At 48.0% G+C, this 16,309-nt stretch overlaps 2 protein-coding genes across 3 annotated transcripts; both read right to left on the bottom strand.

Annotated features, from left to right (window-relative positions):
* Positions 1–3,259: 3,259 nt before the first annotated feature.
* On the bottom strand, positions 3,260–8,355 carry gja3 (gap junction protein, alpha 3). 2 transcript variants are annotated; one of them, XM_080018708.1, is made up of 3 exons: positions 8,107–8,355; positions 6,568–6,629; positions 3,260–4,837 (listed from the first exon to the last, which is right to left on the bottom strand). In XM_080018708.1, the coding sequence occupies exon 3, from the start codon at positions 4,799–4,801 to the stop codon at positions 3,392–3,394; it is 1,410 nt and encodes a 469-aa protein (XP_079874834.1). In that variant the 5' UTR covers positions 4,802–4,837; positions 6,568–6,629; positions 8,107–8,355; the 3' UTR covers positions 3,260–3,391. The 2 variants fall into 2 exon arrangements, with proteins under 2 accessions (XP_079874834.1, XP_079874835.1); XM_080018709.1 differs by lacking the exon at positions 6,568–6,629.
* A 4,809-nt stretch (positions 8,356–13,164) lies between these two features.
* gjb8 (gap junction protein beta 8) lies at positions 13,165–13,971 on the bottom strand (the record flags this gene model as incomplete). The annotated part of the gene is made up of 1 exon (XM_080018946.1): positions 13,165–13,971. The coding sequence occupies one exon, from the start codon at positions 13,969–13,971 to the stop codon at positions 13,165–13,167; it is 807 nt and encodes a 268-aa protein (XP_079875072.1).
* Between the last annotated feature and the right edge of the window lie 2,338 nt (positions 13,972–16,309).

Here is a 16,309-nt window from a genome sequence, read left to right as displayed (position 1 = left end):
GACGGGAGGCGAGGGGTCAAAATGAAGTCCGAGCCCGAGGGCCCGCCGGGGCCAGAACGACGGCAAAAAGCAGGATTATGGTACAAAAAAAGTTTATTTAGTAACAGTTTTGTAAACATTTGAGGTAAATGAACATTTACATCAACTTGTTCTTACAAAATAATCATTCATACACAAGGCACTTCTCTTATTTAAGACAGGTTGCTGTTCCGTGTCGTGGTGAGATGGTTCCTTGGGAGGCGGGGGAGAGAGAGAGAGAGAGGGAGGGAGGGAGGGAGGGAGGGGAGGCGGGGAGGGGGGCGTGGGAGAACAGGAGTTGTGTGTTTTTCGGGGGAAACCCAAACCTCCTGTCAGTGGCGACTCTGTGCAGGGGCTTCGGAGGAAGGAGCGAGGTCCAGCGTGAGTCCAAACCGGCAAGGCCCGTCCGGTTTGAAAAAAACAGATGAAACTCAGAACCGCTGTTGTTTCCCTCCCCCCTTTCCTCCCTCCCTCCCTCCCTCCCCCCCTCTCTCTTTTCTTCTATTGCTTTTCGTTTTCGTTGTCAAACTGGTTGCTTTTCGGTTTCGGACCGTTAAATTAAAATAAATAAACAATTAACACATCGTTTTATGTATTCCTACATTCGAATGAATGTTTTTTTTTCTTGTCTTTTATTAAAAATACTGTTTTTCCGTGAGGAGCCGCTGCCGTTGTACTTTGGTTTTTTTTTTTTCCTTTTTAAGACATTTTTCCTTTCAGGATGGTGGAGGTGGAGGTGGAGGTGGAGGTGGCGGCTCGGCGTCACGGCCTCTACACCACTACCAATATATCAGCATCATCATAGAACAGCATTTAGTTTTTGTTGCCTAAATGTGCAAATCTTCATCAACTACTAAAATGTAAACTTTAAGAATCAAAAAAACACAAATGCAGATAACAAAAGTTGTTGATGTTTTGTTGTCATTTGGTACGATGAACACAGATTGGGAAAAGTTGCTTAATGTGAGAGGACTCGCGCGGCCTGGCTGTGTCTCACTGTGTATTCAATGTTGTCATCAAAGCAGTTGGCAACGTCTGAAATAAGAAATACAGCATAAAACAGGTTTCCATATGGGTACAAATATTGCTTTTTTTTTTTTTTTCTTTTTACATGATTCATACTCTTTAACCCCATTTGAAAATCAAAATAATGAAAGTAAAAACACTTTACTTTACCATAGGTTAACTCCTGGTGTATCAACCCGTGTGCAACTGTAGGCCACACAGTCACGCTGCGTGAGTGATAATACTTCATATCTAACGAGGAGCTTATATCGCATAACTACTGGCACTAAATGCTGCAACTCCACCGGCTCGAAGAGATTTCCAACAACTATTTACAGATCATCGCTGCGTACTTTGAGAAACTCTTTCTACCGTTGGGGCACGGGTGGATGCACCGGAAACAAGGGGGCGTCTTTTGGCGGAGGTTTTTTCGGCGTTTTCATAAACTCCATTTGGGAGCGAGTGCCGGGGTCGGGGGCCCATCGAACGGGAGGACGAGACCGTGACGTGAGACACGTGGAGCGACGGGAGGAGCGTTCAGCAGGAAAAAGGTGGTGTCGGGGGGTGTGTGTAGGGGGGGGGGGTGTAGGGGGCGGGGCTCTTTCTTTCCTAAGTCAAGATCAATACAACAAACGAGGCGGGGTCGAGGCGGGCCGTCGCCGTGGCGACCCTCGCCACGTCGGTGGATTTCCTCAGCTTTGCTTTGTTTGGTTCTGGTTCGTTAGCTGTTCTGCAATCACAAACTGACCACAACCACGAGGAGGCCACTTCTGGGTTTAGTTCAATTCACTGTTCCAAAAAAAAAAAAAAAAAAAAAAAAAGCCATTTTCAGAGTGAGGGCGATGAGAAGCACATGTAATGTTTGAGAGCGATGCTGCCCCCATGAACATGAAAATGCTTAAGGATTTAAAAAAGATAATAAAGGGGGCCATGTGTTTCCATGGTGATGAGCGTCAACAATCTCCATTAAAACTCATTACCTCATCATCTCAGGGGTGTGGCCTTTTTTACATTTTCTAAATAAAGGTGATATCATTGCTCAGACCACGGCCTTCCATGATATTGCATTGCATTTAAGAATGTGTGATTCCTGAATTAATAGTTAATTAATTGTAAATTATGGGATTTCACTCATATATATATATATATATATATATATATAATTCTTTTTGGAGGTGTTGTGTGTCATGCCAGGCAAGAGTGACTAGATTAAACTCCAGATTATACTCCGACCTTCTCCTTGTTTCCCTCGATCAGAGTACAATCTGACACCAGGGAGGAGGGGAGCGACAGCCTCACGGTTCCACTTCCAGGTGGCTGCGGACTCATAACCTCAACTTCCACCGACACCTTCCACCGACATCCCTCCATCATTCCGTTCTCCCGCCCCTGCGTCAGCCGCGGCGCTGCACTGTGGGCGAAGTGAAACAAGGTGGAGCCCCATCTGCCGGCGAAAATCAGTGAGTTGTAGGTCAGCGTCCACCGGTGGAAGTTACGCGGCGCAGCTGGAGCCGGCAGGTACGAGCGTGCGGAGGGGCCAGGAAGTACGACGGCCGCGGAGCTACCGGGACAGAGCGGCTCCGTGTCCCCGCGGCGGAGACCCCACCGCGGCGGAGACGCGCAAATGTGCCGCTCGGCCGGCGCGCGCCCGACGCGGAGGCTCTGGACAGCGTTCCTGACGGACCTCCGCGTGTCAAGCACACCGGGGAGGTTAGGTGCGTGTCATCGTTCTGAACCGGGAAAACAGTCTTTTCAGGCTCCACAAAAAAAATATAATAATAAATTAAGAAAAATAAAAAATAAAAACAATCTTTTTTGAGATTCCTCCCTCGTCATCCTCCCCCCTCATCAAACCAAACGTCTCTGTGTTAATGTGGAATCAGAACAAGCACAAAGTCTCTGGCCACGCCCGGTGCCGTGTTCAGAACCGGCCTGTGGGCTGATCAACACCCTCTAAGGACAGAGTGGCCTGCGTCGCAGCTACAACTCACCGATTTGCACTAAGACGTCGACCGCTGTGGATGAACTCAAATCCAGCGTCACCTAAGAGAGCTCTGCTTCCTCTTCCTCTTCCTCTTCCTCCCGTCGGCCTGCTCCGTCGGCTCTGCCTTCACCTCTCATTTGTGCTGTAATTTCTCTGAGTGTGTGTGCGAGTGTGTTTGGGAGTGTGTGTAATTGGTGTGGGAGGATTTTCTTCTCAGGGTGGGAACAAGGGGAGTTTTTGGTAAGGTGTGTGTGTGTGTGTGCGTGTGCGTGTGCGTGTGCACGTGTGCACGTGTGCGTGTGTGTGCGTGTGTGTGTGTGTGTGTGTGTGTGTGTGTGCGTGTGTGTGTGTGTGTGTGTGTGTGCGCGTGCATGTGTGTGTATCTCAGACAGCCAGGTCATTGGGCCTGGCTCTCACGCTGCTGCTCTTGCTGGCTCTGCTGAGCCGCCGGGGGTCTGTGCAGACCGAGGTGGGGGGCTCGTGCATCTCCACTGTGGTGGTGGTGATGCTCTCCTCCTCCGGCCTGCCCCCCCCGCCGGCCCAGCTGCCTACATCCGGGCTGGAGCCCCCCCCGTCGGTCGGGGTGGCGACGCCGTTATCCACGGCTGCGGTGTCGGCGCCGAAGGGCGGGGCGGCGGAGGCGGAGCTCAGCGGCGGCTCGCTGTCGCTGGAGGAGGAGCTGGAGGAGGAGGAGGGCGGGCAGGTGGCCTTCATCTCCCGAGTCTGCTGCTCGGCGGCCTGGTTGGCCCAGTTCTGCTGCGTGGCCAGCCGGTGGTTGTTGTTGCTGCTGATGTAGTAGTGGGAGGCCGGGGAGGGCCGGTGCAGGGCCCCCTCCCCCTGCTGGAGCTCCTCCATCTTGAACTCCGCGGCAGGGGGCGCGGCGGAGGCCCCCGCGGGCGGCAGGAAGGCGCCGCTGCCCGCCGTCACCTCCGTGTAGTTGGGCGGGCAACTGAGGCCCGGGGGGGCAGTTCTGGGGCCGCAGGACAGGCCCCCCGGCGGCACCAGGTCCAGGCGGTGCGCAGACTCGCGGTCGGGAGAAAACTCGTTGGTCATGCCCTGTTTGACCTTCTTCCATCCCAGGTGGTAGATCTCTAACAAATTCAGCAAAAGGGACACGCAAGCCACCACAAGCATAAATATGATGAAAATGGTCTTTTCGGTGGGTCTGGATATGAAGCAGTCCACCGTGTTGGGGCAGGGCCAGCGGGCGCACTTGTACAGCGGCCTGAGCTGGAAGCCGTACAGGAAGTACTGGCCCAGGATGAAGCCCACTTCGAACAGGGTCTTGAAAATGATGTTGAACACGTACGTGCGCAGCAGGGCACCTCGGATGCGGATTTTGCCGTGCTCGTCCCTGATTGGGGGCTTCTCCTTTTTGCTGGCTCCGCCACCGCCGCCGCCACCCCCGTTCCTATAAAGCAGCTCCTTCTCCTCCTGGAAGCGGCTGGCCTTGCGGAGCTCCTCCTCCTTCTCCTTGCGCTTCTCCTCCATGCGCACGATGTGCAGCACGTGGCCCAGGTAGATGAGCGTGGGCGTGGACACGAAGATGATCTGCAGCACCCAGAAGCGGATGTGCGAGATGGGGAAGGCCTGGTCGTAGCAGACGTTCTCGCAGCCGGGCTGCTGCGTGTTGCAGGTGAAGTCGGACTGCTCGTCGCCCCAGACCTCCTCGGCGGCCGCGCCCAGCACCAGGATGCGGAAGATGAAGAGCACCGTCAGCCACACCTTCCCGATCACCGTGGAATGCTCCTGCGCGTTTTCCAGCAGCCGACCCAGAAAGCTCCAGTCACCCATGCTTGAAGATTTTCTAGCCTAGGGAGAAAGTACAGGCTAGGGGGGTGGGGAGGGGTTCAAAAGAAAGAGAGAGAGAAAGAAAGAAAGAAAGAAAGAAAGAAAGAAAGAAACAAACAAACAAACAAACAAACAAACAAACAAACAAACAAAGGGAAAAGAAGGAGACAAATGACAAGGTGAGTTCGACTGGACAGGTCCATTGTTTGCAGGTGACTGAACGTTATTCGCAGCTTGAAATGTGACAGTGAGTCTGGTGACTTTCTGGACGTGTTCGCATTGCAGATTTTATTTATTTCTTTTTGTGTTTTCGTTGCTTTATTTTTCATAAGTATATATCTTCTCCAAACCCCACCTTCTGGCAGAGTGGGCCTGCTCCCCCCTCCCCAAACCCCCCGTGAACCAGTCTGCGTGGACGCCTCCGACTCAGATGATGAACGATGAGCGATGATGGCTCTGTCGTCTGCACTGGGGCATTTTCGGTCCATTCTGTTACCTCTTGAATAAAAGACGAATCGTTTCGCCGAACGGGGTCTTTACAGAGCGCTGGGGGGGGTGGGGGTGGGGTGGGGTGGGGGTGGGAGGGAGGGAGGTATGAAAGGCGTACGTATCGATAACAAATCGAAAGCCATAACGCAGCACTTTGTGGAGGCTGGAATTCAACCAGCCAGCCGCTATTGAGAGGGTGATGTAGTGTATGGGACGGGTCTCTCTCTCTCTCTCTCTCTCTCTCTCTCTCGCTCTCTCTCTCTCTCTCTCTCTCTCTCTCTCTCTCTCTCTCTCTCTCTCTCTCTCTCTCTCTCTCTCTCTCTCTCTCTCTCTCTCTCTCCCTTTATATCTGTCTGTCTCTCTCTCTGTCTCTTCCTCTATGTCTCTCTTGCACTCTCTCTTCTCTGTCTCTCTCTACGTCTGTCTCTTTCTGACTCTCTCTCTATGACACCCTCCCTCTCTCTCTCTCTCTCTCTGTGTCTCTCTACAGTATGTCTCTCTCTCCCTCTCTCTCCCTCTCTCCCTGTGTCTTTCTATGTCTCTCTCTCTCGCCAGTTCGCTTCACTGCTCAGTTGGCATGTGCTGAGATCAACATTATAACGTTGGAAAACAGCAGCTACACACACAGACACACACACACGTGCGCGTGCACATACACACAAATGGGACGTGTACCCACTCGCACACAAACACACACATACATTACCACCACCGCGCTCCCCACCCTCCCTCTCTCTCTCTCTCTCTCTCTCTTTCCCTATGCCAGTTATCCAAAGAGTGGAATCTGAACATTTCACTTGCACTTTAAGACCTCCAAGGTTAATGTTGAAGTTTTACAAAGTTAGAAAACACCTGCTGCCCTCAATACTGTCCGTAGAATTCATAGTAATTCATATAAATGATGACACTGTTCATTTGGTCGTTGCATTAATAAAATGGAGGGCAACCGACCTCCAGAGTCCGATGGTGCATAAGTCAAGTGAATTTAAAAATAAATACATTGACATAGCAGACATTGAACCAAATGGAAATACAAACACAGTTTTTTCTTTGTTTGTTTTGCCTCTAAAGGCTGTGCCTTTTCCAATTAAAAGTGCTCAAAACAGGATATTTTTTGATTATCAGTCGCCGTAACAGACAAAGGCCTCAAACGAGACGGTGCTTCTCTGTTGTGCACGTTTTACAGAGCCCTGTGCACGTGAAGCTGCCACTAAATACTCATGAGCAGGATCCATTCACACACTCAATACAGTAAGTAGAGGGAAAAGGAGCAGACTTACTACAAAGTTCTTGTATTAGGGGTAATAAATCCATCGACTAGGGCTCAGAATATGTATGACACCTGGCAGAGAGAGAGAGAGGGAGAGAGGGAAAGAGAGAGGGAGAGAGAGCGAGAGAGCGAGAGGGAAAGAGAGAGAGAGAGAGAGGGAGAGAGAGAGAGAGAGAGAGAGAGGGGTGGGAGCAGGTTATCCACTTGTAAAAATGTCCTAAATCACTCGATAAATGCAAATCAATCAAATGTCAAAATGCAAAAAGCATACGACGAGATAACATAATCAACTCATCACATAATCACTAGACACTGAATTCTGATATAATAATAATAATAATAATAATAATAATAATAATAATAATAATAATAATAATAATAATTTTACTTTCTAGCTCAATTTTATTCCTCATTTCAAACCCATAATGAACCAATCAAGGGCAACATTCAGACAAACTATTCTCTAACAGCCAATAAAAGGAAGAAAACAAGCCCAATGTGTATAAAAACCGAATCTTACTTCCCATCTACCGCAGTACCAAACATTACTTTACAAACCAGTTAAAATAAAACCACACGGGCACTGTTTACTGGCCATATCCACCACAGCTAAACAGATATTGCATAATGTTATAATGTCCCAGTAAACAGGGGCGGCAGTGGGGACGCATGCAGCCAAGTTCAAATACAAAGCCATACCTCCAGAGAGGGACAATACAGAGAGTGCCAGACCCTGCGCTGCACCGCTGCCTTTTAAAACGCCAAGCTGGCCTCGCTTTTGTCCCACTGCAAGTCTATTAACATCTCATCACATCCACATCCACTGATCACTAGGATCGATCCATCTCTGGTCTGAGATGGTACAGGACTGGGGGGTTGGAAAACGAGGAGAACCCTCCACGTCATGTCGTTTTGGGGTCATTCCGGACTCTTGACTCCTCCAGACCCCGGAACATGGGGTCATGCGACATGAAATGACCCAAAACTGTCCTTGGTGGTGCTGGTTTAAAGTCCTCCGGACCGTCCCCCAGAGACCCCAGGACACCCCATAAACCCTCCACAGACCCCCAGAGACCACCCCCCGCCCCCTAGATCTTCACAGACTCTAGAAACCCCCCATAGACCCTCCACAGACCCCCTGAGACCCTCCACAGACCTCCCCACAGAACCCCAGAAACCACCATAGACCCTCCATAGACCCACGAAAACCCTCCACAGGCCCCCACAGACCCCAGAAACCCACATACACACTCCACAGACCCCCCAAAACCATCCACGGACCCATCAGACCCTCCGTAGACCCTCTGCAGACCGCCACAGACCCCCATAGACCCTCCACAGACCCGCATAGACCCCCCAGACCCTCAACAGACCCCCATAGACCCCCCCCCCATCCATAGACCCTCCACAGACCCCCCCATAGACCCTCCACGGACCCCCATAGACCCTCCATAGACCCCCCATCCATAGACCCTCCATAGACATTACACAGACAGTTCACAGACCCCAACAAACTTCCCGACAGACCCCCACACCTCTGCCTGCTTACCAAACTCTGTCTGCGTGCAGCCAGCCAGTGAGGGGAGGGAGCTCATTCATGCACAAACTTCTTCACACCTGGAGCCTTTTTTTTTTTTTTTTTTTTTTTTTTTTTTTTTTGCGCAAGTTAAAAAAGTTGCGCAAAAAGTGATTTTCGTTGAGTTTTTCTTCTTCTTGTCCGAGTTGCTTTTCTCTCCGCTGCTCTTCTAGTGTGTGGAGTGGGGCAGCCCTCGGCTCAGATGCGGCTGCTGCTGCCTCCCGGTCCCAGCCATCGCGACTGTCACATTGTGTGACCATGCATGAGTGGATCCACCAAGTCATCAGGCGGCCCCGACCCACGTCACGCCCACTGCCAGACCCCCCACCAGGCCCCCCACTGGAGAGGAACGCGTTACATCTACTTTTACTTCACTACTTGACTGAGTAAAGTGAATTAACTGACCAACTGACTAACCGACTAACTAACTGACTAACTAACTACCTAACTGACTGACTGACTAAAACTTCAATCAATAGATATGTAAATAAACAGATAGATTGACAGAGAAATACATGAAGAAATACCAGAGACAGATATATAAATAGACAGAGACAGACAGACAGATAGACAGACAGACAGACAGACAGACAGATCCTACCTTGCCATTTGTTTTTAAATTGTGATAAGTATTACAGAGTAAACACAATGTGATGATCCAGACAAACTCCAGATTAACAAAAATCATGGAGTGCATTTGAGAGGTGTTTAACATTTAAAATATTTATTATTTTTATTTAATATTTTAAATATTATATACATATATATTTGAGACCTATTTGACATCTCTCTAAGCATTAAAATATTGTAATGTGTGGCGGATGGACCATGTGATCTAATCAACCAATCAGAAGACAGAATGGAAAATGAGTGATAAACAAATATATGAATGGTATGATGATAAACAAAGCAATCATTTATTCTTAAAATTATTCTGGCATTTTTTATACTGCTGTTATTATTATATAAATTTGAATGTGTACATTTCTAAATATTGAACTTAAAATTTGGTACTGAACCAACTAAGCTTTTAATGCGTTAATTTATGAGCCTTAACTTGCTTTCCATTTTGAACCTTTGAAAAACATATAAGACAAATGCATTACCCTGTGAGACTCATAGCTCTGTTTGCAGTCTGTTTATTGGTTCGCCTGACCGACTATTTTAAGTAAACGAGTAAGAAGTCGGTTCAATTGCCAAAGCGAGCATTTTGAGGCACCTGGAGGGAGGAAAAAAAAACAACAATTTTATACATAAAAAATGTCATCCAAGTATTCTATTTGGATTCTGACTTCATGACATTCTTGGTTTGTTTTGATCAGGTTATGATAGACTGGAGCACCACCTAGTGGTGGAGACTCACGCATTAAAACTTAAAGATTCTAATAGGAGAACAAAGATTTTTTATTACTGCACTCAAACATTCTGACTATTGCTTGGTGACCTGGTGCTTTTGGAAAGTGACCAAACCTGAGCACACACACACACACACACACACACACACACACACACACACACACACACACACACACACACACACACACACACACACACACACACACACACACACACGAGCATTTTATTCCATTTTATTTTATGTAAAAGACTTTAAGAGCAGGAGACTCAAGTCAAAGTGCACATGTAATAAAACCTCATCCCATCCAATGGGCGACGGCTCGTTCATGTGTGTGTGTTCGTCTGTGTGTGTGTTCGTCTGTGTGTGTGTGTGTGTGTGTGTGTGTGTGTGTGTGTGTGTGTGTGTGTGTTCGTGTGTGTGGGTTTGTGTGTGTGTGTGTGTTCATGTGTGTGAGTTTGTGTGTTCGGATTTGGGTCACACACCATTCCTCCGATCGCCTGCAAACTATACCAAAACACTGTTCAGAGGTCTGGCCTCTGCATTGGGTGTTTTTTAAGTTACATTTACATAAACCCTCTATTAGCAGTTTTAGGTTTTGTGAGCATTACTCATTTATGATGTGGAATCCAGAACTACGTCACAGAGGAGAAGGAAGAAAGGGAGGAGCAAAGATATGGAAGGAAGGAAGGAGGAAGGAAGGAGTGAGGAAGGACGGAAGGGAAGTGAAGGAAGGATGAAAGAAAGTTAGGAACGAGGGAAGGAAGAGCGGGAGGAGGGTATGAAGGAACAAGGCCATGAAGGAGGGAAGAATGGGGGGAGTCGGGAAGGAGGGAAGGAGGGAAGGAAGGATGGAAGTGAAGGTGATGGAGGACGGGAGGAACTTGGCTGCTGCTGTTTGTGCATCTTCGGGGGAATTCATGTTAAACTCACTGATGAAAACAGCAAAGTCGGGTGAAACAAACTGATTTATTCTCTTCATAATCAGGATCATGTGCTGTGCTAACTTGCCCCTCCCTCGTCCTTATTCACCCACAGTAATCGCATCTTAATGTTGCTCCCGTCAGTCTTAACAGCACATGAGGGGACTTCCTAGTATCTATCGGTACAGAACACAACACATTTAAAAATGCATTTCATTCCTTCATTTGTTCGTCAGAAAGCGGTTGCTCCGGCGGGGCTGTTAAAAGCTACGAGAAAAGGCAAAGCAACAACGACAACGGCAACCATCGGCGTGACCAGATATTTAAAGCTAATCCGTGAACAACACTGGATGGGCTAAAATACTCTTGACTCTTATTGATCACTTGTCTGTCGAAAAATCTACAAAAATCTTTAACAAAAATACAAAGTCAGAAAATAAAAAAAAAGCAAACTCTGTGAATAGCTCAGCAGTCCTTCAAAATGTGCACCGGATGCCGCACGGCTGTTTAAAGGGCCAAAGCTGGACGGCAGGCGACGACAAAGTCAACTCTCATTTCAGGCGCAAAGGACATTTTTAGCGCACGGAGCTCTTGATGGTCCAGCACATGAAGAGACGCCAGAAACTGCATCCTCCATCATGTCGTGAGCAATGAAGAAGTAATAAATGTTAGAAAACACAATGGTGATGTTTAATCCATTCAACTCTCAATCACAAGCAAAAACAAACTCGCCCTTGGATTGTAAGACTTGTTTAGGGTTGGGGGGTTAGGGGGTTAGGGGGTTGGGGGGTTGGGGTTAGGGAGTTGGGGTTAGGGGGTTGGGGTTATAGTTAATGTTAGGGGGTTGTGGGATTGGGGTTAGGGTTAGGGCGAGGGGGTTGGGATAAAGGGGTTGGGGATAGGATTAGGAGGATGGGGTTAGGGGGTTTGGGGGGTTGGGTTAGGGTTAGGGTTAGGGTTCGGGGGTTGGGGTAAAGGGGTTAGGGTTAGGGGGTTTGGGGGGTTGGGTTAGGGTTAGGGTTAGGAGGATGGGGTTTGGGGGGTTGGGTTAGGGTTCGGGGGATGGGGTAAAGGGGTTAGGGTTAGGGGGTTTGGGGGGTTGGGTTAGGGTTAGGGTTAGGGTTAGGGGGTTGGGGTAAAGGGGTTAGGGTTAGGGGGTTGGGGTTAGGGGGTTGGGGTAAAGGGATTGGGGTTAGGGGGTTGGGTTAAGGTTAGAGGGTTGGGGTAAAGGCATTAGGTTTAGGGGGTTGGGGTAAAGGGGTTAGGGTTAGGGGGTTGGGGTAAAGGGGTTGGGGTAAAGGGGTTGGGATTAGGTTAGGGGGTTGGGGTTAAGGGGCTGGGGTAAAGCGGTTGGGGTTAGGGGGTTGGGTTAGGGTTAGGGGTTTGGGGTAAAGGGGTTGGGGTTAGGGTAAAGGGGTTGGGATAAAGGGGTTGGGGTTAGGGGGTCGGGACAGCCAGTGAGATGTAGTAACCGGACAACGTTCAAAATGAAAAGGTCTCTCCAACCTGTTGGAGGAATTCATCACCTGGTAGAATGACATCATTCATTAACAGTGATCATCATTTTTCTCACACAAACCCCCCGATATTCAAGCCTTACACCACACACACATCATGCTCCACCCAGGGCTGACAGCTTCACCCACAGTGCAGACGTGACCCGTGTGCTTCCCTGTGTTCCTGGGTGAGTGAAGGACAAAGACATTTCCACTCGCAGATCAGTCACACAGTCACATTCAGAGTGATTAGTACAGCGTCTAAATAAAGACAGCGGCTGAAAGATGATACGGCTGCGAGGGCCAGTGCAAGCCAACCCCCAGACGCAGGGTGTAAATAAGAACCCTCTCACACGGGACGATAAGTGGGGGCGACGGCTCAGAGGAAAACGACATTTCTTTTTCAAGTGAAATATAAGAAAAAAATATATATATAAACTGAACTTAAAACGATTTCTTCCCAACAATTTTCTGATTTTCCGTTACCGTGCGCCATGTGCTCAACGTTGTGTCGCGGAGATAAGGCACTGAGTTGGCCTCCAAAACATACGAGGCGACTCAAGTTCTGGATGATTTTACCAGATGTAACTGTTGGTTCTTCAGTTATAAAAGAGACACGGATGGAAACTTGTATAAAATAGAAAACAGAAAGGTCACGAAAGCAACAAAACCTTTTCATAACAAATTCAAATTCTTTCCATTTCACTTCTTTGCCTTCATGAAGGTAACACTGGAACGTCACAAAGCCTTTGTGCTTGTGCAGGCTCCACTGTAAACCACTAGGTGGCGCTGCAGGCCTGGTGTTCCACGCCCAGGCAGCAGGAGACTTCATACAAGCGACAAACGTGAACAATAAATTATGAAAACAAAACAAAACAAAACAAATCGATGTAACTTCTTCAAAAGTGATTGATTTCATTCTGAATGGGAAGCAGGTGAGGACTTGAGCACCAGAATTGTTCATTGCTGGCCTGGGCATTATGGGTAATTACTACAGTTATCATGGGGGATTTGACACAATATGAAGTATTGAAATAGCAGCTGCTGATGCTAATATCAAGATGAATATTGATAAACATCAAAATCAATATTGATATTAAACATGACGTCTGCTTACGTTTAAAAAAAATCCAACTTTAGAGAATCCAGCTGAATATTAACATTGAATTATGGCCCAGCCCCAGCCTGGTGGTCCGCAGAATGCAAACAGGGCGGGGTCTTCATGACCCACTGCCCCTCGTCTTCTTCTCCTCCTCCATCATGCCATCTTGCTGCTCGTCATGTCCTTGGAGCCCGACAGCAGCATTTCGTTCTTTCTGTTCTGCAGGAACGCCTCCTTCGGGGTGACGCCGTCCTGCGGGGCGTACGGGCGTTTCCTCTGGGACACCCTCTTGGAGCACCTCAGCAGGGCCTTGACCACCAGGTAGCACAGCTCGGCCACGTTCAGCACCATGCAGATGGCCGACGAGGCCACCATGAAGATGGTGAAGATGGTCTTCTCCGTGGGCCTGGAGATGAAGCAGTCCACCTTGTTGGGGCACGGCCACTGCTCGCACTTCACCAGCCGCGGCATCTGGAAGCCATCGTAGACAAAGTAGAGGGCGTACATGAAGCCGCCCTCGAAGATGAGCCTGAAGAACAGGCTGCAGGTGTAGGTCCACCACAGCGGGCCGGTGATGGGCAGGCGCCTCCTCTTCAGCGTCTCCATCTCGCTGTCCGTCATCTTCTCGGCGCCGTTGGACGCCAGCATGGTCCTCTTGTCGCCGCGCTTCCTGTAGGCCACGTGCATGGCCACCAGCAGCGCCGGCGTGGACACGAAGATGAGCTGCAGGCACCACAGGCGGATGTGGGACACGGGGAAGAAGTGGTCGTAGCAGACGTTCTTGCAGCCGGGCTGCTGGGTGTTGCAGGTGAAGTCGGACTGCTCGTCGCCCCACACGCTCTCGGCGGCCAGCACCAGGATGGTGATGCGGAAGATGAAGAGGACGGAGAGCCAGATCTTGCCCAGGCTGGTGGAGTGCTTGTTGACGCCGCCCAGCTGGGCGTACAGCGCCCCCCAGCTCATGGCGTCGAGCGGTTCCTCCGGATGCTAAGACCACCTGCAGGGAGACAGGTTGAGCTTTAGACGGGTTTCACGTCTAAATCGTCGCTGTTCATTTGGTCTAAGCGAGAGAGTTATGTCGTCAAGATGTCTCCTTCTCCTCCAAGAGAGGCCTGAGAACAAACTAAAGAACACAAACCGTACAGTTCAGTCACACATTGCAGTTTATCAAACCCAAAAATATCAGCGATTGAATCTTTAAAATGATCCAGGAAACGAGGAAACCAGAGAAACTGCAGTTATACGATGCATGGGGCTACACGTCACTAATGGCCAGCAGTGGGTCCAAAGTCTTTAAGGACACCAAAGCGACCCGTTGCTCCTTTAAAAAGTCTTTTGAAAACAAATGAAACCCCCTAAATGCACTGCAGTGCTTGTCCTCTGACCTTTTATATAGCTCCCCTCTGAATGGCAAACCTGATGTTCTTAAACTGCCCATGATAAACATTGGTACTGAGACCAACAATACTTGCGATAAATATTAAGTTTTACCGGTTTTAAAGGACGGGAAGACGGTCTACTCCGGCCGCCAGGGCTCTTCTGGTGTGTCTTGATTTTTTTTTTTATTCCCCTCTAATACATAAGTAATGGAAATCAGCTGTTGTGTTGCAAGATCCAAAATACAAGGCTGTAGCAATGAATCAAATCCCTCAGTTCCAGCGAAATAGCAGCTCTGTGTTCATCAGAACAAACTCACGTCTCACACTGAAAGTGAGGACTATTAGGAATAAGCGCAGCTTCACGTGTTGGTGACGTTTTGCCTCCGTGGGATGAGCCGAGCGAGAGGTTTTCACTTTTATTCACAACAGAATGTCATGCAAAGAACAAGCAAAAAAAAGAAAAGAAAAATAAATCAACATTGGAGCTCCGGACGGAGAGTGGGGAATTGGCGTATTCGAGTTAGATGCTGAATAAGCTGCATTCTCAGTTTGTTTTGCTCACATTCTGATAGACTAGGACAGACCATGAAGGTCTTGGTGCCTGGGGGCTTTAGGTTCATACTTCCATCAGGTTTCTCTGAAACTGGCTTTACGCGACTCCACACTATCTCTCTCATTTAACCACTCAGCCCAGAAATAAAGGCCTTTTATTTCAATTATATATAAAGAATATACAGTATAATACAATTGTAGACTTTGTAACAATATCAAGACTCACCCTTCATTCCAATAATATATATTATTATAATTACTCGTACTATTATCTTTATCATTTATTATTATTTTAGACATTTCTGATTAAGAAATTTCAAAATAATTTGTCACCAACCTAAAATAAAACGGAGAACTGGCTGTAGTGAACACACCGACAGACCCTACATCACTCTGCGTAAACAATCAAAAATAAATGTTCACTGTGGCAACGGAAACATTGAAATAATCCACTGACTTTAAACAGCAGGTTTCCAGAGGCAGAACAACCCACCTGGCTATAAAGTGTAATCACTGTGGCTCCATGGAGGTAGAGATTAAAAGTCTTTAGTGTTCCGTCCCAGAAGAAAGTATCCCAGAGTTGGAAGGAACCGCTTGAAATGAACCAGATATAGAGAAATGAAGTTGGTGTGTGGGAGGTTTCTGAGGAGTGTAGAGTCCTGGAGCCACACCTGAGGCTTTAGAGGGGCCGTCCACCCAGCAGCCCAGGAGGAGGTGGGGACCAGAGCTGGCACCACCCATCCATCCAGGAGCCCAGGAGGAGGTGGGACCAGAGCTGGCCCCACCCATCCATCCAGGAGCCCAGGAGGAGGTGGCACCAGAGCCGGCACCACCCATCCATCCAGGGGCCCGGGAGGAGGAGGGACCAGAGCCGGGGGAGGATCCCAGTATCACTCAACCTCATCTACATCCAAATCAGATCTGCATTTCAAAGGATTTATCATGAAGTCTCCCGGTGTTTAGTAGCTGTGTTTAATTGTCTATTGATCCAACCTCCCTGTAAAGAAACTAAAGTTAACAGCCAATGCAACATATTATGAATGTTAAAGCTATTAAATCTTCCATTTCTGTAATAAAATACAGAAATGAATAATGCATAATACTGCATACTACTCAAGACTGCATATATTTATATTATTGTAATCACTTTTATTTATATGTATGATTAAAGCAGTTTACATACAGCATTATATATATTTTGATGCATTCATGCAAAATTTCATACTTTTATCAGAATGTGCTTTATGTTTATTTTTATTTTATTTATTATTTTGAATTGAGTTGATTAACATTTTTCAGTTGTCACTTAGTTTGGGTTTTATGATAATAAAATGTCAATTTTCTTCTGTGGATAAATAAAACACTTATCC

The sequence above is a fragment of the Zeus faber genome (assembly GCF_960531495.2).
Source record: "Zeus faber genome assembly, chromosome: 18".
Lineage (NCBI taxonomy): Eukaryota > Metazoa > Chordata > Actinopteri > Zeiformes > Zeidae > Zeus > Zeus faber.
This window is presented reverse-complemented; position numbering and strand designations above follow the sequence as displayed.

Coding starts and splice junctions, on each gene's coding strand:
- gja3 (XM_080018708.1), bottom strand. CDS start 4,801: ATGGGTGACTGGAGCTTTCTGGGTCGGCTGCTGGAAAACGCGCAGGAG.